At 43.9% G+C, this 25,360-nt stretch overlaps 1 protein-coding gene across 1 annotated transcript in view; it reads left to right on the forward strand.

Moving 5' to 3' along the window:
* MMP16 (matrix metallopeptidase 16) overlaps window positions 1-25,360 on the forward strand; it is a 734,678-nt gene that overhangs the window by 276,649 nt on the left and 432,669 nt on the right. Inside the window, exon 2 of the mRNA XM_033933350.1 lies at window positions 3,650-3,798. Coding sequence (XP_033789241.1) covers window positions 3,650-3,798 — 149 coding nt within the window. The remainder of the gene's footprint in view (window positions 1-3,649; window positions 3,799-25,360) is intronic.

Consider the following 25,360-nt stretch of genomic DNA (forward strand, 5'->3'; position numbering starts at 1 on the left):
AAGTATTGATGCCCAACTTAGGGTAAGTCCAGAACCACTGTCACTGCTATAAATGAAGTTCTGGATATAAATTTTCAATATACCTTTTTGGCCTCAGACCCACCACTCCACCGCTAATTAAAATCTTATAGCAGGAAGAATTACATGGCTTTTCATCATTGACCCACCAAATATTTTTCTTACAACCTAATTTAAATAATGCTTTATAGTTATTCTAAAACTTAGCTTAGTATGTGTGACCCGGGAGGGAATGACCCGACATGTTTCGCACTGTTGTGCTTTATCAAGGGTCCCCAACGGCCACTGTCGTCATCCAACTCTTTAAGCACAATGTGAAACATGTCGGGTCATTCCCTCCCGGGTCACACATACTACGCTAAGTTTTAGAATAACTATAAAGCATTATTTATTGGGAAAAGTATTAACTTATATATAAAATAAGATGAATTTAAATTAGGTTGTAAGAAAAATATTTGATGGGCCAATGATGAAGAGCCATGTAATTCTTTCCACTATAAGATTTTATTTAGCAGTGGAGTGGTGGGTCTGAGGCCAAAAAGGTATATTGAAAATTTATATCCAGAACTTCATTTATAGTAATATAGAATTCATATGAGGATCAGCACTGTTACCGCCACAGCCACTAACCTCACTGCATAAAGTTAGGACAGCCTTTTTTTAGTTACCTAGCTGCTTAGTAGACTGAATATTGCCACTAACCAGCTGAATTGCTGCTTCATTGAAACTCTGCTTCTGACCCGCCTCTAACTTCATTGGTTAGGGCATGGCTGGTTAGCCAGAATATTTAGCTGTTGAATATCCCCCACTTAACCCTGACCACAAAAATTAACTCCCCTTTTTATGAAGCCACATTAGCATTTTTTTTTTTTATCAATGGCTGTTGCAGTAAAAGTTCCGCCACTCATAGGAATTCTATGAGCGTCAGAGTTTTTACTGCCACGGCCAGCGATTGAGAAAACGCTAACATGACTTCATAAAAAGGGGAAGGGGTGGGGTAAATGACGAAGAGCTCTCCTGACATTTTAAATTGCTTTGAATATCTATCCCGAAGTTCCCATTTTTCAAAGCTGGGATAGACTTCAGCTAATCCAGATCCCCGCGGCCAAGCTTATTTTTGCTAAAGGCAAGTTAGACCACGTCTCCCCACTCCTGTCCAAACTTCACTGGCTCCCAGTTCACTCCAGAGTCCTCTTTAAATGTGCCTGTTTAGCTTTCAAGATCCTACATGGCATCCTCCCTCCCGTTATCCCACTCTTCTGGAACTCCTCTAACCCTAATTCCACTAGATCCTCCCCAAAACTGAAACTATCATTCCCCTCTGCAAAAGGTATATCCCGCGTAGGAAAACTAGGAACATCCCTCCCCTTTAGAACCACAGAACTCTGGAACAACCTCACATCCCTGGATTTCAAGCTCCCTCCAATCCTTCCGCAAACACCTGAAAACTTGGCTCTTTTCAAAAATCTAACACCTCCTGTTTTTTGGTACCCTGTCCCTCTTTATCTTCCTAGCTCCTTTCCTATAACCCTTCATTGTAGCTCCTTTTCAACCTAACCCTGTAAACCGTGCCGAGCTCTATGCTTGTGGAGATGGCGCGGTATACAAACCTAAGGTTTAGTTTAGTTTATATACACATCAAAAACCCAAGTTCATGCAAATGTACATTTGGTATCTTTTAGAGGTACACAAACTGCGTTGTTGATTAGGCCTTACCTAGAGGAACTCTACTGCGGTTTCATCATGTCTTAATAATAGTTTCATTTGGGTAATTTTGTTTTGCATACTCTTCCTTATTTTAAGGTCTCTTCATGATTGCCATTTTCCCAACTACCTGCTTTGATTGGTTTGTTGTTAAGGTTTTTCCCCTTATAGCACAAGGTTCCCCTTTATAGCATATACCTTCCCCTTCATGTAAGCACGTCCTCACTGGTTTATCACAGTACCAAAATTATCCCATTTCTCATTACTTCATCACATCACGGTTCCTTTATACCCAGCATATATAGGGGTTTCACTATCATATTTTCGCACAAACCGGACATTTTCAAATTTTTCCCTAGCATGACACTATTTTCACAACAAGCAGCTACCACTTACAGGCATGCTTTATACATACAAATAAAATAACACCCTCTTCTGTATTTTACTGTTTTTATTTTCACCTTTTCCTCCACGTGGTAGTTTTCTTTTTTTACATGTCTGATGTGGTCTAATTTTACCATTGTCTAAAGATATCTTTAAGAAATAAAGGAAAGTCAAGAACATTGTGCTTTTCCACAGTGTGTTTTCTTTTGGATTTCTCCTTCTGTGGAACATTGGGTCTTCAAGTTTCAAGTTTATTAAAAATTTGTTGCACATGCAATGTCAAGTACTTCAATGCGTATGACAATTTAAAAATAGGAAACAAATAATAAAACAATTTTATGCAAATAAACATACAGTATATACGTACAAATAATTTCTGATACAAAAGGAGAGGGGGATGAACTACAAACTTTAAAGAAAATAAAGAAACATTTAGGGAAAAAAACATCTGGAGGGTAACAAAGAATAATTATGAAAGCATGGCTAAGCCTAGAGGAGAAGGTGAAGAAGATTGCGACCTATACTTAAGGACTAATTAAGGACTATCTATGTCTCAAATGCGTCCTTATACAAGAAACATTTTAAAGAGCTTTTGAATTTTTCAAGTGAGGATTCGTTATGTAAGTAAATTGGTAAGTTGTTCCAGAGCTGGGGTGCTATAACTGAAAAAATAGTAGATCTCCTAGTACCTATTACTTTTAAAGAAGGGATAGTCAGCAGATGCTGTTCTAAACTAAACTAAACCTTAAGTTTATATACCGCATCATCTCCACGGAAGTGGAGCTCGGCACGGTTTACAAGAACTTAAAATATAAGAAGAAAAAGGAAAAGGTTTACATGAGGTTATATATAGAATGGAAGAGTAAGGGGGTTATCAGTGCGATTTTATAAATTATTCTACGCGAGATTGGTAACCAGTGTGCTTTTTGTAGAAGAGGTGTGACATGATCATATTTTTTTGAATTAGTAATAATTTTTATTGCTGTATTTTGTATAATTTCTAGTCTTCTTATTTCTTTCTGGGTTATACCATGATACAATGTGTTGCAATAATCAAGTCTTCTTGTTTTTCATGTAAATATCAAGGCAGCATGGACAAAGAGCATATAAATATGTGCATGCACTTCAGCCATGCCCTTTATAGATTACACACATATATCGGAACTCTGCCCAGCTCCTTCCAAGCTATAACCCTGAGAATAACATAACATAACACAAAATTGGGCTTCTATACCACATAACCATAGACTTCAATGCGGTTCACAAAAGTGTAAGTAAAGAACAAACAGATGAATCAGGAAGAGCTAGTTAATTATAAATTTTGAAAAAGATAAGTTTTTAAGTTGACTTCTGAAATGTAAGAATGCTCTTGATAGTGTGTATACTTGTGTGCACTTATGCACAATTTCAGAACTTCTGTTTTCTACATGTTAAAGAAGCTTTATCTGTAGATAATACTTTGTAAAATGACCCCTAACATTATTATCTAACATTTTAAGCTGTGGTAAATTCTAATTAATAAGAACCATAATTGTCATTACAGGTCTGGCTACAAAAGTATGGCTACCTTCCACCAGCTGACCCTAGAATGTCGGTTTTGCGTTCTGCAGAAACCATGCAATCAGCTATAGCTGCCATGCAGCACTTCTATGGAATTAATATTACAAGGAAAGCTGACAAAAATACTATTGAGTAAGTAACTACTAATGCACTGCTCTCTACTTTTATTTTCTAAAGCTATAGGATATCTAAAAAGCTATAATGGTTAAGAGTTCCATTTTATAATTCAAAAGAGAAGGTCACTTCTGTTTTCGTAGAAGACCTATTTACAATAAAGTTTTAAAATTAATGCATGTTAACATCAAAAATGAACCCATGGCAAGCCTCCAACTTCTATGATAACTTTTGTGGGCATTCCTAGCACTTCTGCAGTTAAGACAGAGCAGAATTTGCTACCATATATTAACTACACAGCACATTATTTAAATGTAGCTGGTACATATTGATGTATGTTTTAGAAGCTGTTTAGGACATCTGAATATTGGCATTTAGATGTCCATATTGCATGGACTTCTAAATATAAATTTTATAAAGCCAGGATATGGATATCTAAAAGTGTGGTATGTCCATATGGAAAAGGGGCATGGTCTGGGAATGTTTTGTACAGGAACAAAAAGGTGCCAAAATAGGGATGTCCAGCTTCGATCTTGGAAGGTGAAGGGATGTCTATATCTAAAAAGATGAACATTGTTATTTATATCTGCTACTTGGCACATCCAATAACAGAAAGGTGCCCTGATTAAGCAGCTGCTCACTGGGGGTTTAAGGCAAGTGACCTCCTTAATCCCTACGTGGTTGCTGTCCCCCTCCCTCCCTCCCTTGAATATGAAATTGGCAAGGCATACCACAGGCTGTATGACAGCTTCAGGAACTCTGGATATTCTTAATAAGTTTCCATACAAACCTAAATAGTAGTCTAATGGTTAGACCAGTGCACTGAGAGCCAATGAACCCAGCTTCAAATCTCACTTCAGTGCTCTGTGATTCTTTTTTTCCTTTTTTTTATAATTAATGTGTGAGCCTCTCATAGAAAGAAGAATGCCTACTGTACCGGAATGTATAAGAAACCAGGCACAGCAGGTGTTTTTCTGTCCTTGGAGGGCTCACAATTTAATAATTAAAACAAAACACAAATAACTGAACTGAGATTTGAACCTAGGTTGACTGATTCTCAGCCCACACCCCTACTCATTAGGCTATACCTTTGATCTACCTTGATGTCTATATGGCCATTTTTGACTAAAATGTAACCCCCCTCCTTATCAGACTGAGGTAAAAAATGTCCCTCTTGGATTAAGATTTGTTTTGTAGTCGTGAACACCGAGGGTTAAATTGATACCTTCTCCCAGGAGAAGGAGTGAATAACATAAAAAAATAATAATGAATGTAATAGTAAAATGTAATGTAACCTGGAAATAAAAAATGTTAATTAAACCATAAACAAAATAGATATAAAGAAGCACTAAGGGGTCCTTTTACAAAGCTGCGCTAGCGGTTTTATCGCACACACCGGATTAACACGCGCTATTGTGCACACTAGCCGGAAAGCTACCGCCTGCTCAAAAGGAGGCGGTAGTGGCTAGTGCGTGCGGCAATTTAGTGCGTGCTATTCCACGCATTAAAGCCCTGGCACAGCTTTGTAAAAGGAGCCCTAAGGATTCAAAATTTAAAACAGAAATAAAATGTAATAAACAAATGCTGTATATCAAACCTAGACAATGAAATTCTACTTCCCCTCTGTACAGGTCTTCTTTTTCCCTAGATTTGGGTATTTGAGGCTTTCTATCCTTTCTGTGTAGGGGTACCATGTTGCGCGCTGTTGCTAGCAAACTCTCTTCTGCTAGCAGACTCTTCCTGAAACCAACCTACTACTCTAACTAAAACCAAATCAATAAGAAAAACCCTATCCTAAATTTAATAACCCCACAGTTGCCTAAAATACTTTCTAAGCTAGGAAAAAAAATCAGATAATTGATGTTCCCTATACTATTCCCTTCTCAAAATTTCCTATATATAATCACAAAACTCATCCTTCCTCTAAACATTTCAAGTTTCAAGTTTTATTGATTTTGATATACCAACCATCAAATTAATATCTAGCTGGTTTACAATCGAATTAAAAAGATAGGGAAAACTGAGAAAAATTAAAAAAAAAAAAATGTGTGAACATATAATAAAATAAACAAACAAACGAACAAACAATTACCAGACGTACTAGAATGTGAGGGTAAAATAATGGGATGGGAAAAGTTACATATTAAAGAAGAAGAAGGGAGATAGTGGGGGTTGGGTAGTACATAAGGGAGGGGTTGCTTTGTCAAGGAGATTGTTGTGAAAAGGAAGAAAAAGAATAATAGTTCTAATGATTATTAAATGCATCACCGAATAGGAGAGTTTTAAGACCAGTCTTGAATTTATCAAGTCGAAGTTCATCACGGAGATGCTGTGGTAGGGAGTTCCAAAGAGTAGGTGCAGTTACGGCGAAGTTCACTTTCCGTGTATAGTAGAAATCTCTTAAGGAGGGGATGAAAAGAAGTTTTTGGTCGGTTGATCTTAGTGTGCATATAAATCTTTTCCCAAAATCCCAAAAATCTTTACAGAAATTATTCCCAGAAAAAGATTTCCAAGGCAGTTTCACAGCTTTGCTTCACTAATAGTCTCTCACAACATTCCAAAGAAATCTGTCACAGGAACTTCTCATTAACTTCTCCAGAAATCAGCACCATAAACTTATTACACAGAGACTGAAAATTTATCCAGAAATCAGGTTTCAAAAGCAGTTCACAACCTTGCTTCACCAGTATTCTCTCAACATTCCACAGAAATCTGTCATAGGACAATTCATTAACTTCTCCAGAAATCAGGTTTCAAAAGCAGTTCACAACCTTGCTTCACCAATATTTCTCTCACAACATTACACAGGAATCTCACACAGGACCTCTCATAAAATCTTCTCCAAAAATCAGCACTACAGATTTGTCACTCAGAGAATCTCTCAAAACACTTCCCGGAAGATTGTCACAGACTATTTCTAGCATCAGATAGTTTCACAGATAAAACAATTCTTCACATCAGCCAGAAAAAATTTTTTTCACCCTTGGACAAATACCAGAATCTATATATCAAACCTCAACTTCAACCAAAACCTCCAATTCCTATTCAAAATTCAATAAAACCAGCTATAATTACCTTTTATCATTATAACTTTTTGTTCTTTTTAAGATCGTTTGCACCCTTTTTATATGGCATGTATATACTTTCCTATATTGTGTGCATATAACTTGTTGAATTTCAACGATTTGCATTGTTTGTACTACGATTAATAACTGGATCTGGATGAGCTCCTTAGTTCCTTTTCCCCATAGCACAACCTACTACAGGTACCCATCCAAACTAATCAATAAGACACAACAACTCTATTTTTTGGGTAATTAGCCGCAGCTCAGTTTATTGATACAAAACAACTTATTTACATATATTAACACAACAATTAATATAAATCCAAGAGCTCCCCCCGAGCTACCCAAAACAAAGTGTTCCGTGCCCTCGACCCTGCCACTTCAACAAGGGTCTGAGGGGTGGCATGTCCCTCATGCCCCATTTTCTCGGGTCACCTGACCCACCAGGCACGGCACCCCGCCGGCCCACCGCTCATCACCCGATGAGCCCCAATGACCGAGTAGCTCGGGGATCCGCCCCGAGCTTCTCCCTAAAACCAAGCAAAACAAAGGGAGGGTGGGAGGGAAAAACCGCGTTGGAGGACCCGAACAGTTACGGTCCTCCAAGCCCTCCCCTTTTATCCCCTCGGCTCCCCCGTGCACGCCCCGGCCCACCAATAGAATTTAAATTCGGCTTTTTAGCCTTTTGCAGGCCAATCAGCCACGACGCCGACTCGACCGCTCCCCGACCGCCCCGCGGATCCCTAACACGGAGGCTCACCAGCCCCGTATTACATAACGCCCTTCGACACTAGGTCTTGGGCTCGCATTAATAACTGGATCTGGATGAGCTCCTTAGTTCCTTTTCCCCATAGCACAACCTACTACAGGTACCCATCCAAACTAATCAATAAGACACAACAACTCTATTTTTTGGGTAATTAGCCGCAGCTCAGTTTATTGATACAAAACAACTTATTTACATATATTAACACAACAATTAATATAAATCCAAGAGCTCCCCCCGAGCTACCCAAAACAAAGTGTTCCGTGCCCTCGACCCTGCCACTTCAACAAGGGTCTGAGGGGTGGCATGTCCCTCATGCCCCATTTTCTCGGGTCACCTGACCCACCAGGCACGGCACCCCGCCGGCCCACCGCTCATCACCCGATGAGCCCCAATGACCGAGTAGCTCGGGGATCCGCCACAGGCCTGAGATCCCACAGGCCCCCCCCCCAACAACGGAGCAGCGGCTAACCCAAGCCCAAAACGCGCTCACAACCCACAGCAAAATCGTCCAAGAGCAAATCACACCCAATGTCAGACAAATGGACCCTATCCGTGTGGTAAAGCCCAACACAACCAACATCAACCCACCCATGCAACAACTGCATACCACCCTGTGACTCCACCCACTTCCCAACCTGGCGGTTAAACTTAGCCAACCCCCTAGTCCACCGGCGAGACGAAAGACACCGCAGCCTCGGAATAACGTCAGACCACAGCACACGCGTGCCCGGAAACCAAGCAAAAAGAACCCGCAAGTCGTCCTTAATAACGTTAACTAACTGCCGAGCCGACAAAGAATCGACATCATTGCCCCCCAGATGAATGATGAGCACGTCCGGACGACGAGGGGAATCCTGCAAAGAAGCCAAGAACGGCAAGAGCTGATACCATCTCATGCCACGCTGACCCCACCAGGATACTCGAACACCCAGATGGCCCAGTCCCAGGTGACGACCTCCAGGACGCAACCGAGACCGCTCTCCAGCCCAATGCACAAAAGAATGGCCGATTATCCACACCGACTTGCACCGACCAGCACCTGAAAAACAAAACATAAGTGCCACAGACAGAAACGAAAAACAGCCTACATACCCCGCAATACCACTACCGACCCCCCGAACTCTCCCCATGTCCCGCAACCGCGTCCGACGGTCTAATATAACTGCGGAAGGCCCCGGACACCCATCTACCCAACCGACGGATGCCCTCTTCCGACATACCAGCGGCACGAGCACTGGTGGCAGCACCGATCCGAAAAGAATGAGTGCCATATCGACTGGGCTCCTCACCACAGCGCACCAAGGCCAAACGAAGCACTGCCAGGAACTGGTATCTGGAAAGAGGGGACCCATTCGCATGAACCAACAATACAGGGGAAACCGCAACACGCGCCGACAAAAAATCGCTCAGGCAACGCACCGGACAAGAGACACAACCCTCCACCCGATGAAGAACCAACCACCGCCCACGACCAGCCTGATCCGTCTTGGAACTAGCCACACAGATATGCACCTCGCCCACACCCAGCCGCACATGGTGCACCAACAGCCCACGCCCCCTAGCCCTATCAGCTGCACTCACCAACAACTCCCCCACACGCAACGCCCCAAAAAAGGCCACCGAAAAGGCCGCCCGAAAAAGGGACGTCTCGTACGACGAATGGGCCAGATCAGGTAAGACCAACAAAAGCCGGACGAGTAAGCCATGCTGAATCGGCAAGCGCGAATCAGGCCTGGGAAGAACAACCCTACCCAGAGCACGAAGCAAACGCTGAACCACGAAACCCGAGGAAGGACACGTCCAACCCAACGCCCGACAGAAAAAGGCAAACCCCGCCAACCGCCCCCGAACTACCCTTTGGGAGACACCAGCTCTTCCTGAATCCAGCACGAAATCCTCAAGAAAGGACCCGGCCACATGCCCTGGGACCCAGCCCCGACTGAACAAAAAGGTAGAGACCACCCGAAATCCGGATGAGTAATGCGCCCAAGTCGCAGGTGCTACCGACAGACGGAGCATTTCCCACACTCCTTCTCGACCAGGCTCCACAAATGCTCCGGCATCTCCAAGCCATCCACGTGAGCCTCCGGCGCGAGTCGACGAAACTGTGAAAAATGGAAACGGGAAAGAGCGTCAGCAATGCCATTCTGCAAGCCGGGCACATGCCGAGCCCTAATAAAGACATTAAGACGCAAACAGCGCAGAACCAAAGCCCGGACCAGCACAGCAACTGACAGGCAGTGAGCCGTCTGCCTGTTGACCACCTCCACAACCCCGAGGTTATCACACCAAAAGAGAACACGCCTATCCCTTAGTTTGTCAGGCCACAGTTCGCATGCCACAATGAAGGGAAACAATTCCAAAAGTGTGATGTTACGCGTAATACCCCTATCTACCCAATCCTGAGGCCACCGCTCCGCACACCAAGCACCCTGACAGTAAAGGCCAAAACCGACCCCACCCGCCGCGTCAGAAAACAACTCCAAGTCCCCGTTAGCCACCTCCGGAGCCTGCATAGGCAAGCAACCATTAAAGTCCCGTAAAAAACAAGCCCACATGCGGAGGTCCGCCCGGACCCCAGCCGACAGCCGCAAAAAATGCCGCTTGTCCCGTACTCCAGCAGTGGACGCAGACAGCCGACGGGAAAAAACGCGACCCATGGGCAACACCCTACAAGCAAAGTTAAGGGATCCAATAAGCGACTGCACCACATGCAAAGTAGACTTACGGGCAGATAAGACGCTCTCAATGAGATCGAGCAACTGCCGCACCTTACCCACCGGCAAACGAGTCACCATAGCCTCCGAATCCAACTCGATCCCCAGAAAGACCAGGGACGTGGCCGGACCCTCAGACTTGTCAATCGCCAAAGGAATCCCAAATTCAGCGGCCATAGCCTCGAAAACCCTCTTTAGCCGCCCGCATTCGTCCGTATCCCGAGGGCCGATAAACAAAAAATCATCGAGATAGTGCACCACGGCATCCAGCCCAGCACGCTGCACCACCACCCAATGAAGAAACGTGCTGAACATCTCGAAGTAGGCACACGAGATAGAACACCCCATGGGCAGACAACGATCATAAAAGTATGCACCCTCGAAACGAAACCCCAACAAATGGTAAGACTGCGGATTAACGGGCAATAACCGGAAAGCGGATTGGATATCCACCTTCGCCAACAGGGACCCACGGCCAGCCCTAAGGATAAGACGAACGGCACAATCCACAGAAGAATACCGAACCGAACACAGGTCACGCGGAATACCATCATTAACAGAACACCCAGCAGGACGAGATAAATTGTGAATAAGGCGGAACTTGCCCTGATCCTTCTTAGGAACAACCGCCAGCGGAGAAACCATCATGACCGGAAACGGCCGCTCACGGAAAGGACCAGCAATCCGCCCTAAACGCAATTCCTCCCCCAATTTACTACGCACTACCGAACGCAACTGAGTAACCGACGATGCATTGCGCGACCGTGCCTCCGACACTATGCCCCGAAAAGGGATCTCAAAGCCAACTGAGAACCCACGCTCCAAGAAGGTACCAACGCGCTCCGGCCGGTAAAGACGCAGCCAGGGACTCATCGCATGAACCGAAACCGGCGTGGGAACGGCACTGCTACTTGCCAAGGCTCCCAGGCCCCGAAGTCGGTTTCTTGGGGCATTTAAGCAAGGGGTGAGGCTGCCCGCACTGGGAGCAGGCATGCCGAAATCTACAATCCGTGAATGAGCAACTGGATCTGTTAAACTTCCAACAAACGTCACTGCCCGCTCCCCCTCCAGACCCCACCCCCGTCCCAGACCGAAAGGGCCGCCCGCCGCCCGAACCACCCACTGGAACGCGTCCCCCGCTCCCCTGGACCGCTCCAGACTTAGAGGACATATGAGTCAACCATAAGTTAACATCTTGCGTTCCCCAAGACATATGAGAATTCTCCTCCATTTTATCTCTAAACGCCTCATCGTAGTTCAACCACGTCCAGCCCCCAAAACGCTGATACGCGTCAAGCACCGAATCGGCATAAGCGAGTAACAGTCCATAATCACTAGGATGCGCACGCCCCCAAACGCTAGCCAGCCGCATAAAAGAACGGATCCAATTAAGGATGGACCTCCCGACTGGAAAAGGCTTGGAGGAGCCCGCCTCCCGCTTCGACTTCTTACGGTTCCGCCGATGCACCCGACCCTCCATAAGACGAAAAACATCGATACAGGAACGCCGCCGAATCTTACGCCTCAAAGTCCGCGGCACCCGCTCCCAGAGTTCAGTCAGGGCCACCAAAGCGGGCACACCCCGACCGTCACCCTGCGGAGCAACGGAGCCACCCTCTGCAGGAACAGCCACCCCCCCAGGCCCGAGAGCCGAAGAGGAGGAGGCCGAGGATGAAGAGGAGGACGAAGAGGACTGACTAGAGGAAGACGAATCCCGCCTGCGCCGCCGTTTTCCTCTACCCCTCTTACCACCAGATTTACCCCCAGCAACCACAGCAGGCGCCACCTTACCCGCTGAAGAAGAATCTGTCACAGGAACGGAGATGCCGCCGGAAACAACCTCCGCCGAGGACCCAGATGAGCGCTCCACCACAGTGCCGCCACGGTCAGCAACCACCACATCCTCCGAGGGACCAGCAGCGCCACCGCCAACAGCCACCGTCACCGCCGCCGAAGTAACCGGAGCTCCCTCGCTGCGCCGACGATCAGATGCCGTCCCAACGCTGGCGGACACTGGACCAGGAACACCGCCAGCGGCACTCCACCGAGTCTCCGGAACGACCGATGGACTCTGCGAAGAAAAACCACAGCCAGGAACAGAGCCCGGGAAACCACCCCCAGGCCCCCCCCAACCAGCACCCCCGGCCCCACTCGGCAGGGGCCCGCCCGACCACCCCGGAACAAAACCCCCACCCCAGTAAGGGGGAAACATGCCGGGACCCCAACCCTGTTGCCCAGACCACCACCCTTGCTGCCCAGGCCCCCACGGGAAAGCCCCATAATGCACACCAGAAGGCCCCCCAGGGCCGGTACCCCAGGAGCCGGCACCCCAGCCGGTGGAAGGCTGGGGAGACTCACGAGATACTCTCTCCTCAGCACGAGGAAACCCCTCCCCAGAAGGTGGAAACACCCGCCCCACCGCACCATCACCACCAGAAATGGGAAGCGGAAGCACTACCGGCTCAGTCAGGTCACTGGAAGCCGGCAGCACAACAGGTTCCACACTCCCCACCCCCGGCAGCAGACCAGACGGCCCAGAGCTGCTGCTTTCTGGCCGGACAGACTGCCTCCCGCCCGACTTGCCCCGCCCGCCGTGTTTAGACTTGCCTGCGGCCTTCCGCGGCACAACCCCGTCCGAGGACCCCCCCCGGCTCCAGACTCCGCCCCGCCACGCGGCCCACAGAGGCAGCGATGGCAATGGCCGATAGAGCATCCCGCTTCGATCTGCGGGACGGCCTGCCCCGCCCCGCTGCGCTCCCAGCACCCACCTGGTCTTCAGAGTCCTCCAGCAAGGAATCCCCCGCACGAAAAGAAATCTCCGCCACGTCTGGACCAGCCCTCGCCGCCATGCCGCCGCCGACAACAGGCACGGAAGCCCCACAGCACACCAGAAACCGCCTCGGGAAAAAACCGCGTTGGAGGACCCGAACAGTTACGGTCCTCCAAGCCCTCCCCTTTTATCCCCTCGGCTCCCCCGTGCACGCCCCGGCCCACCAATAGAATTTAAATTCGGCTTTTTAGCCTTTTGCAGGCCAATCAGCCACGACGCCGACTCGACCGCTCCCCGACCGCCCCGCGGATCCCTAACACGGAGGCTCACCAGCCCCGTATTACATAACGCCCTTCGACACTAGGTCTTGGGCTCGCATTAATTGTTGTGAACTGCCTAGAACTTTTTGGGTATGGCAGTATATAAAATTAAATTATTATTATTATTATTCTCACAAGGCACACAGATCCAAATCACCCTCCCAACTGTCAAATCTGACAGTTAGAATGTACAAGCAGCTGATGCTGATCTCTGCACTAGGACAGCAAACCTGTGCAGATCAGCAACAGAATACCAAAATTGCACCAATACAAAAAAATAAAATAAACAAACCAAACTTCTCAAAATAGGAAAAAACCCACAGTTCTTACATTCCAGATCCTCTCTGCTTAAAAAAACCTTCAAAATCTTCTTTGAACCCTGTTTTTCACACTCAAGTAACTTTTAAACTTTTAACCCTGGTTACAAAAAGTATGAATCAGGATGCTGTGGAATAAGATTGAAGGGGGGACTCTTTCTTGAGAAAGCCACAGGGCGAAACATGTCGAACTGACTGGTCCTCACCCGACATTCATGGAGAAATCAGTATAACATTCATGCAGCCTTGATGCAGAACCAAGCTAAATAACAAAATTGTTTATTGTTTTGGAGTTAGTTAAGTTTATGTTTACTTTGAAACAAAAATTTCACAAGAAGAGCACAAAGCAGGTCTGATGAGGATGACTATGCCGACAGGGAGACTCATCTGTAGAAATACTGGGCTGGTTGGAGGCACATTTTGAAGACTTTGCTAAAATTGATATAAAAATCTTGCAAATTTATAATAGATACTATTTTATTTTTGTGGTCATTTTATTAACAGAGAGACTTTTGTACTGCCACAAAGATATCCATGCCCTTGTTTTTTTCCATTCACAGGGCTCCGTTTACAAAGCTGCAGTAGAGGTTTCTACCGTGGGCCAGAGAAGTAAATGCTCCGACACTCATAGGAATTCTATGAGCGTCAGAGCATTTACCTCAGCAGCCCACGATAGAAACCTCTACTGCGGTTTTGTAAAAGACTGCAATAATTTGGACATTTCAGTTTATAAAACGGATGTTCATGCTGGGCATCGCTAGCACTTGTGAATCCATTTCTCGTGTATTTTAGAACAGGCTGTAAGTGGACAGATCCTGTTCTAAAATACAAGGGAAATGGATGTCCATATGTGATATATAGGGCCTCTTTTACAAAGCCACAGTACTATCAAGTACCAACACAGTAAATGTGACGCAGCCTGTAGAAATTGAATGGATTGCATCATTTTTGTCATGCGGGAGTCCCTATTGCGGCTTTGTAAAAGGGGCCCATAGACTTGAACTTTCATATTCTGAGTTGGACATCCTTTATAAAATATCGTTCATTACCTGCTGTATTAGCAATAAGCACACATTAGCAATCTCTTACATAAATTACAAAGGGCAATCCCTGCCCGTTTCTCATTCATTCCATACCCTTTAGTGATGATTTATAGCCCCCTATTTTACGAACACATAGCGTGTGTTTTAGCGCCGACAGCGACAGTAACTACTCTGACACTCATAAGCAATGCATAGTCCATGATAATTTCAAATATAGATTATTGCAATAGTTTATAAAATTATTACAATTATGCCCCCCCCCCAAGATCAACGACAGGAGGGATACCGGAAACTCACCCCCATTCCCAAAGATCAACGGTAGGAGGGATGCCCAGTCCCTCCTGCCAGAACCTCCCACCTCCCCCACCCCCGAAGATCAATGGCAGGAGGGATGCCCAGTCCCTCCTTCTAGAAACCCCCCACCCCTGAAGATCAATGGCAGGAGGGATGCCAACTCCCTCCTGCCAGAACACCCCCCAAAAAATACCCCTAACCCTACACCCCCAAGCCCACCTGGATCCCCCCCTAGGGTTACCAGATGTCTGGATTTCCTGGACATGTCCTCATTTTCGAGGACATGTCCGGGGGTCTGGTTGGCTTTTCAAAACCCGACACTTTATCCGCGTTTTGAAAAGCTTCCTATCAAAATCATTGCATCACATCTGCCCATGTGTGGATGCCATCTGGGGCAGGGCTGGGGACAGAACAGGGCATGACAGATGGAATGAGGTGGAACTGGGAGGGCCTGTGGGCATGGCCATAGGTACAGATTTTCCTTCGGGAAAATCTGGTAACCCTACCCCTCCGGTATCTTTTTCTTACAGGCTGGCCAGAGGGATGCTTACTCCTTCTGGCTGGCAGACCTGCCTCCACAGAATGGTGGGCCTTTCCCCCTCCCTGGTGCATCCTGGGACACACCAGGGAGGGGCCTAAGGCACGGATTGGCCCAGACACCAAATGCCTGTCCCATGGGAGAGGCTTTGGCCCACTTAAATCGCTCCTGGCTGCCAAACCATCAATATTCAGTGCACTTAAGCAGTCAGTGTCACTAAATATTGGCTCTGCCCAGCCCCTAAAAGTGAGCAGGTCAGAGGTAGTACAAGGGGTGGTATTGGGGAGGAGCTGGGGTTATGTGTTGCTAGCAATATTTAGCTTTTGAGCTGTCCTAAATTTACCCACTTAGCTATTCAAGTCCTGGCACTGAATACTGGGACCCACATAAAAAAATATTGCTGTGTCTCTCTCTCCCCCCAACCCCCCCCCTCAAAAAACCCAGCCCCCTTCCTTCTTTGGCCATGACAGGGAGATTACTCTCCCCCAGCCCCTCCCCCAGGAAGACATCCCACCGCATGGCCTCAGTAGGCCTCCCTCGCTATCTGAGCTTCCTGGTGGTTCAGTGAGGGTAATAGGGAAAGGAGTGAGGCACACTCGCTCCTGTACCTTATGGAATCCTCAAGAAAATGGCTGCCATGACCTGTTTCGGCAGCTCACAAGAGCCGACACCTAAGCAATTAGACTCAGATATTCAGTGCTGGTGCCCGGATGTGGCCCAGCATTGAATATCAGGGGCTAATTCTGCCCATAGCTGCCAATATTTAAAGGCACTGATCACTGCGGAGTGAATATCTACCCCAGTGTCTTCGCTAAGGTTCCTTTTGTTTAAAATTACATTTTGTTTAAAGATCAGTATGATATACATATGCAATAATAATAGAAATCTGGGGACTGGGGAAAGGGGAAAACTTATCACATCACTGTACATTTGTAGATCATGAATAGAGCTTTTAAAATAAGGGCCAAAAGGTTTACATTTGAAAGTATAAAAGGTTTACATTTGAAAGTATTCAAGGATATTCACCGTGGGAGCCTTCTGTGTATTGCCTTCTATTTATTTTTTTCACTATATGATTGAAATGCAAAAAAATATATTAAGAGTTCATCTATTCTGAATTATAATTTGATTTTCAGCTAAGTTCCTTTGTTTGCATGCAATGCAATAATATAAATCAACATATGTTTTCTTACCAGGCTATAGTAGCTATCATTCTGCATTTAATTTAAGCAATCCTAACAAACGATTTCTGGAAAGCAGACGTGTTTTTCTTTCCCTCACACAATGTGTCAACTTACATTACACTTTCTTAATAAAAAAAAAAAAAAAAAAAGCTTGACATTAATGATTTTTCAGTCACTTAGCAATTGTAAAAAGTCTACCGAACTGTGGCAGCCAAATAGCATAGGACAAATTATGCCTGTGCATACATTATTACACCAGATAGAAATAAACTGTAGCTGATTTTAGATATCCTCATAGGAAAATCAGAAGGGGGCAGGAGCCAGACAGCAGACAAAATAGTACAATATCAGAAAATCTATGCGCAAATGTGGACATAGGTGGAATTCATCAAGCAACATTAGGAATTTAAGTTGTGGTAATTAGCCCTTATTGAGACTTAGGGCTCCTTTTACTAAGCTGCGTTACATAGAAACATAGAAACATAGAAGATGACGGCAGAAAAGGGCTACAGCCCATCAAGTCTGCCCACTCTGCTTACCCACCCCCTGTCTATGCCCTAATGACCCAATTTCCTTATCTTGACCCTCGTAGGGATCCCACATGGGTATCCCATTTATTCTTAAAGTCTGGCACGCTGTCTGCCTCTATCACCTGCACTGGAAGCTTGTTCCAATGATCAACCACTCTCTCTCTGTGAAGAAATACTTTCTGGTGTCGCCATGAAATTTTCCGCCCCTGAGTTTGAGCGGGTGCCCTCTTGTGGCCGAGGGTCCCTTGAGAAAGAAAATATCATCTTCCACTTCGACACGTCCCGTGAGGTACTTAAATGTTTCGATCATGTCTCCCCTCTCCCTACATTCCTCGAGAGTGTAGAGCTTAGGGCATTAATGTGCAGAATAGCGTGCACTGAATTGCCACGCGCGCTAGACTTTAATGCCAGCATTGAGCTGGCGTTAGCTCTAGCCGTGTAGCGTGTGGTAATATCCTGCGTGCGCTAAAAACGCTAGCGCGCCTTAGTAAAAGGAGCCCTTAAACCGTCCTAATGCCACTTTTTATTTTTTAATAGCGCAGCAATAAAGTTGTCACACATTATTAACTAATAGTTATAGTTTTATAGTCATAGTTTTATTATTTGTAACCCACCCTTATCCAGAGCAGAGAACAATTGAACATACATATTTATTTGTTCATTTTTATAGCCCGTCCTCCCCAGAAGCCCAGAACGGGTTACAATAAAATAAAAATTAGGTACTTGGAAGTTCTCTAACTGTCCCGAAGGCTCACAATCTAGCTAAAGTACCTGGGAAAACAATTATTAAATAGTAAAGATATAATAATTCAAATAATAAAAAAATAAAAAGAATAACACTAAAGTAAATCAAAACTTCAAAGACCCAAAGCAGTCCAAGCAAGACAGACATTTCATCACTGACGCTGAAACCGTGGATTGAAGACAAAGTTTTATTTTATTTTTCTTTCCAGCTTATGATTTATCTTTAATCTTATCTATTGTTTTGTCTTTTGTCTTTGTTTTGTTCTATTTCTATCATTTAAATTTCTCCAGAATTCTACTGTTCAACGGCTCCCCCTTCTGCTTCTATTCCTTTCTCTCCTCTCTTCTACCTTCCAAAGTATTTAGATCAATACTGTCTTGTTAAAATGTTTATTTTATTTTTATTTTTCCTCTAACTCTACTTTTCACTTCTCTATTACCCTCCAGGTACTTTAGTTAGATTGTGAGCCTTCGGGACAGTAAGGGAATTTTTCAAGTACCTTTCTTATTTCTAATCTTAATGTATATTTTCTGTAAACCGCTTAGTACCTAACGGATATAGCGGTATATAAGAAATAAATTACATTACATTACATTACATTACAGGTGGAAAGAAGGCAGGACACAGCTGATATTGAAGTCCACCGTCAAAATCACTGCCGGACCTAAGTGGTTTACAAAGTAACAATTGAAAACTGAAAGAAATCCATTAAACATATTCAGATAGGAAAGATAGAGATAGAGACAGGATATGTACATCCCAACAAGTATTCAGTGAGTAAATTAAATTAAATTAAAAATTAGAATTAAAAAATAAAATCTATAAAATAAAGTAAATTCCAGTCAGACAATAGGATCTGATGTTAGAAGTTTGTAAAGACGACATGCCAAGAAGCGAAAGCTGGTATGCTCATTGAGCCCTGAAGTATGAAGCCCAGCAACAACATAATATGTCAGCCATGAGGTTTCCCAGACATAATAAACATATTCCACACCAAAACAACATCTTTCAGACATATATTAAAAACCATACTCCAGCTTGCTTCTTTACAATAGTCCAGCGCAGTTCCCATAAACCAGACATCAGTCAAGTTTAAGCAAAAGCCTCATGCAGCAAATACTGCCAAAGTTGCTTCATGAACAAAGATAAGTTTGTATGCTTCTTTAAATCCGCTCGTAATGAGATGCAAAATATGTAGTTACATGTTTTACATCTCATTACTATGCAAATGTCCTAACATGACTTGCAGTGATATACCACAAGTCTCATTAGGGCCCCAAATCCACAATAAAATAACTCCAGTTTTTTGCTTGGATTATTTTACCATCTGGGAGCATCGGGTCACAAAGAGCCGGGTTTTAGTGGGCTTTAGTGGGCAAAGATACAGCCCGATGTTCCTCCAGATCGAAGCCCTCCTCTCCCTTTTCCACCCCACTACAATCTTACTGCTTCCATTGGTGGTTCAGGGTGGTGGCCTTCTGGGGGGGTCAAGGAGGCTTCTCTGGCATGAGCGATGCTCATTTACTCCTGCTCTGTTCTTTGCTGGCTGCAAAATAGCACTCCATGTTGTAGTCTCACATTTGATACTACTACTTATCACTTATATAGCACTGAAAGGTGTACACAGTGCTGTACATTTTGACATTTATAGATGGTCCTTGTTCAGAAGAGCTTACAATCTAATTAGACAGACAGACATGACATATAGGGTTGGGGATGCAGAGGAGTTAGGAGTTGAAAGCACTCTCAAAGAGATGGGCTTTTAACTGGGCCTTGAACACTGCCAGAGACGAAGCCCGCCTTAGGGATTTGGACATCTTGTTCCAAGCATATGGTGCAGCAAGGCAGAAGGGACGGAGTCTGGAGCTGACAGTTGAAGAGAAGGGCACAGATGGGAGGGACTTACCAGCCAATAAGTTGAAGATAAATACAGACAAAATTAACGGCCGCTTTTACAAAGCCGTGTTAGCGGCTGCCGCGCAGCAAAAGCCGCGAAGCCCTATTAAATCTCTATGGACTTCGGGGCCATTAGCGCAGTGCAGCCGCTAGCGCTGCTTTGTAAAAGAGGCAATAAGTTTCTTTGGCTAGGCCCACAGGATCAGGCTAGATCAGATCATTTATCACACTTTGGCCAAAGTAATTACACTTTTGATATGCAAACTAAAGTTCTGGGGATTCGATTAGAAAATTTATTGAGCTTGGAGCATTAAGTTAATCTGGTTAGTAAAAATCATTTTTCTTTTAAGGAAATTACGGGTAGTTCAGAAATATTTTCATGTCTGTTTTTTGCATTTGTGGTTAAATTGCTCATTCTTTCCCAAAGAGACTACTGTAATATTGTTTATTTAGGATGTGCTAAAGGATTGTTGAAAAGATTACAAACTTTTCACAATACTGCGGTGGGGTAATTTTTTCCATCTCTAAATATGATAGAATTACACCATATTTCATTAAATTATATTGGTTGCCAGTAAATGTAAGGATTTATTTTAAGCTTTGTATTATGATTTATTTTTTTATTCTATATGGTCAGGTGCCATATTATTTCGTGGAATTGATTTCAGTACAAGCAGGAAGACCAGATCATATTGTACAGAGGCAATTCTATGTTCAATTTCTCTCACCAAAGACAATTAGATCATTTGTTCAATGGAAGGTATCCTTCTTTTATCAGGCTCCTTCAATTTGTAATGATCTCCCTATTTTAATAAGATCAGTAGGTTAATATACTGTTTTTAGAAAACTTTTAAAGGCATTCTTATTTAAAAAAAAAAAAACAATCTTGAAATTTATCATCTTCTCTTGTTAATGTTTTATTTGAATTATGTTTAGCTGGGTTTGTTCCCAGTAATAGAAATATATTATTACCTGCCATGACAATAAAGGCTTTGATGGCATATAAGTCAGAATGCAATGCAATGTAAGGGTCAGATCTTCCATATAAGGAAAGACTACCTGGAAGACCTCCATCTTGAACCATTAATGAAAACGGTAAGGTGGGGTAGGAATGGTCTGAGATTTGGTAGCTAAGATCTAATGCTAAGAAATGCAAGGTCATGTATTTAGGCTGCAAAAAAACTGAGGGAAGAATACAGTTTAGGGGGTGAAGAACTTTTGCGCACAATAGAGGAACAGGATTTGGGTGTGATAGTATATGATGAAAAAGGATGAAAATCAATGGCAAAAGTTAGGATGCATAGGAAGAGGTATGGCCATTAGGTAAAAGGAGGTATTGATGCCCCTGTATATGACTCTGGTGAAACTTCATTTAGAATATTGTGCATAGTTCTGGAGATTGCACCTTCAAAAAAATAAAATTAAGATGAAGTCGATCCAGACAGTGGAGTAATGAGGAGGGGTGGGGGGGGGGGCAGACCACCCCCGGGTGCTGTCTTAGTGGGGGCGCTGGCACCTCTCGCCCCCCACCCCATGCCAATTGGAGTGGTAGACAGGTGGATACTGTAGGTTTGGGTGGCGTTTTGGAGGGCTCACCACACTAGAAAGGGGTTCTTAGTGAAATATGTACCTGGCATCCTTTACGTGAAGTTCAAAGCAGTGCCTTCTAAGGTGCCTCACTATCCTGGTATGTGCATAGGCAGTCCTTTAAGATGCTGGTCTCTTTCATGTCCAAATGGGCTTGATTTAGAGATTTTGAACATGGCCGTTTTTTTATTTGAAAATGACCCAAAAGGTTGGACGAGCTAAGGACCAAAACATCCAAATAGGTCATTTAAAAACAAACAAACAAACATTTGGACAAATAGCAATTTCAAAAATGGATGCTCCCGCCCCAAATTTCTGAAGTCTTGCTGGAAAAGTCCAAGTCGGACTTAGACAAACTATTAAAAATGCCCCTCTATGGCTGCAGGTGGCACCTCTATGGAAGTAGAGTAGGATTTTGGTGGATTCACATTTTCACCATAAATTTAGAAGTTAGTGTCCTATGGGCCTGGGTCCTCCTCTCAATGGCTCACTAGCCCATCCACCAAGCTACTCAAGACCCCCGTGTGATGCTCTACTTACCTTTTTCATACCAGATAGGTATGTACTGTTTTATTAATATTTTTGTGGGGTCTGAGTCCATCAAAACCCATCAAAATCCTACTATACTGCCATATAAGTGCAGCCATAAGGGCTAATGGGGTGGGAGACAGGTGGGTACAGGTATAGTAGGTTTTGGGGGAGTTTTGAAGGGATCACCATAAATAATAAGGGGGTTATGCTGAGATGTAAGGTGCCCCACTGCTCTATTGGGATGTCTGTGTGACCAGTCCATTACAATACTGGCTCCTCCCACATCTAAATGGTGCTGATTTGGACATTTCTAACTTAGACATTTTTGTTGTTGTAAATGGTGAATAAAGTTAGATGACATTTTGGTGGCCAAGATTTCTAAGCAGAGAATTAAAAAAAAAATAAAAAAAAAATATATATACAGTATATATACACACACACACACACACACACAGAGGGGCATCATCGAAATGAACATCTAACTCCGTTTTCGTCCAAGTCGCAAGTTGTCCAAATTAAAAAATAGCTTAGGACACATTTTTGAAAAATACGTCCACATTTTTTTTCCCTTTCGAAAATTATCTAAGTATATGTCCTAACAATCTGATTGTCCAAGTCGCTAAATCATCCATCTTTATACTACATTTTCATCCAACTTTCCGTCCAAGTCAAAAAACGCCTAGAACAAGCCCTGTTTAACGTGGGAGGGGTCTGCAAAGTGATGGATTGAACACCCAGACATGGCACCTAAATAGTGGGGTATCTTTACAGGGCACTGCTGTGAACTTCACAAAAAGGGTGCCATGTCATCATCTCACTACAGCTAACTTATAGGTCACGGTGAGCCCTCCAAACCACCCCTAGACCCACTTATCTACAACCCCATTAGCCCTTATGGCTGCAGGAGCCACTTATATGCCAGTAGAAAAGGGTTTTAGGGGTATATAGAGGAGTGCACATGTTTCAGTAACAATGCAGTGATTACAGGGGCTTATGGGCATAGGGCCTCCTTTCTATGGCTCCCTAACCCACACCAAAGATGACTTAAGCTGCCTCTGTGCAGGATGACTAGGCTTTCCTATGCCAGGCTGCCAGGTGATGCACAATTTTCAAGTTGTGATTCATATTTTTATAGGGGTGGGGTGGGGGGGCGGTGATCACTGGGGTAGTGTGTGGGGGTCTGTATTATGTGTTTGCAGTGCTTATCTGGTGACTTTAGGTGGGTTTTAGTGACTTTAGGTGGGTTTTTGTGACTTAGACCATGTTTTAAATGGTCTAAGTCACAACGTCCAAGTTCCGTCGATCCTGTTCTGTATAACTTTTGGTTATACATGCAGTACGACTAAGTCTAAGCCTGCCCACGTCCCGCCCAAATCCTGCCCTCAACACTCCTCCTGACACGTCCCGTTTAGCTATAGTCATTCAGTGGCACTATGAAGGCCTAGGTCGTTTAGAAATACATCCAAAACCCAGTTTGATTATCAGCACTTGGACGTCTTTCTTTTATGATCGTCCAAGTGCCGACTGAGGCCGGTTTTTGGACGTTTTTCTCTTTCGATTATGAGCCCCACAGTATAACTGAGGGAAGAATACAGTTTAGGGGGTGAAGAACTTTTGCGCACAATAGAGGAACAGGATTTGGGTGTGATAGTATATGATGAAAAAGGATGAAAATCAATGGCAAAAGTTAGGATGCATAGGAAGAGGTATGGCCATTAGGTAAAAGGAGGTATTGATGCCCCTGTATATGACTCTGGTGAAACTTCATTTAGAATATTGTGCATAGAATATTGTGCAACGTCCAAAAACCGGCCTCAGTCGGCACTTGGACGATCATAAAAGAAAGACGTCCAAGTTGGCATCCCATTCAAAAATAGCTGTTTTTCCACCTCCAACTTGGGACGTTTTGTGGGAAACATCCAAAGTCAGACTTAGACTCCCTATAAAATATGGCCTGTCACGTCTCGTGCTGTCCTCTTCCTTTGGGGTCTCCATTCTGTTTCAAATCTTTTCCTTTTAACCTTTAACAGCATCTCTGTCACATGATCTATCCAACCTACCCAATAAACAAAAAGAAGAGAAAGCAAAACCCTACAGAGAAGTCAATCACAAAAGAGTAGGGTAAATAAGAGGACTTTTCACTAGGAGCACTTTATTATTTTTTTTCAAAGAACCGAACATGGATCTAAGTTTTGGCAATGCTGTGCTTTCATCAGGAATAAACAATAAAGTATCTTCATACATGTCCACAAGCTGCTAATCAGCTTCTTCTCCCCCTTTCCAAAAACAAACCTAAATTCAACTTCATCCACAAAAGCAGTATTCTTCTGCAGTTCACTCCCTCCTTCCCAAGATCCAGGGAAAGCTATATATATATGCCACAGCCTAGTCTGCATTCCCTACAACTATAATTGCTAATATGTTTACAGCTGCTAGGTACCATCACTTTAGCATGCTACCCTCATCTCTACTGCCTAGGAAAGTGGGAGAAGCTAGTTTCTTGAAAATATAATAGTGTTTTGAAGACTCATCCCCTGATGAATAGTCATCTTATTTACCCTATTTTTTGTGACTCTATCCAACAAGTGTGCACTTAAAGAGGAGATTATAAATATTCTTTTTACATAAACTGTGCAGTTTCTGCCACCCAGTTCATAAAATACAGGTGTTCACTTATGCTGTCAATCTATAAAAAAAAAATTATCCCTATGAATATTTATTATTTGGTTACACACTAATATAGAAATCATTATTCAGTAGATTTTAAGAAGGGGAAATTGAAGTGACTGCACTTTCAAATCATTCATCACGTGTGTGTGTATATAACTGGTACTGTCTCAGAGGAGAGCAAATAATTGTAGGTAGAAAAATGTGTCCTGGCTTATGTCGGTGCAAACATTTTTTGACATATTTGATAAAGACTTGGACCAAATATGATTTAGAAAATGGGGGAGTCAGTATAAGGCTGAAACAGCTCTTTTGAGAAAACAAAAGATTGATTATACATCAGGGGACTAGGAAAGAAAAGAAATAATAGCAAACATAGAAGCTACGGAAATACAAGAGAACAACAGAGGTCAATATTCAAAGCAGTTTAAGTGACCAGTCTGGCCAGTTAAATCACTTGTGCAGGGCCATCCACTAATATTCAGTAGCACTAGACCAGTTAGGCCACCTAAAAAGCGGCTGCTAATTGTGTGATAATCACGCCATGGCAGTAGTAAAAAAATATTATCGGGTACAAGAGATGTAAATAATGGCAAACTTGAATGTA

Source organism: Geotrypetes seraphini, chromosome 2 (assembly GCF_902459505.1).
Source record: "Geotrypetes seraphini chromosome 2, aGeoSer1.1, whole genome shotgun sequence".
In the NCBI taxonomy this organism is placed as follows: domain Eukaryota; kingdom Metazoa; phylum Chordata; class Amphibia; order Gymnophiona; family Dermophiidae; genus Geotrypetes; species Geotrypetes seraphini.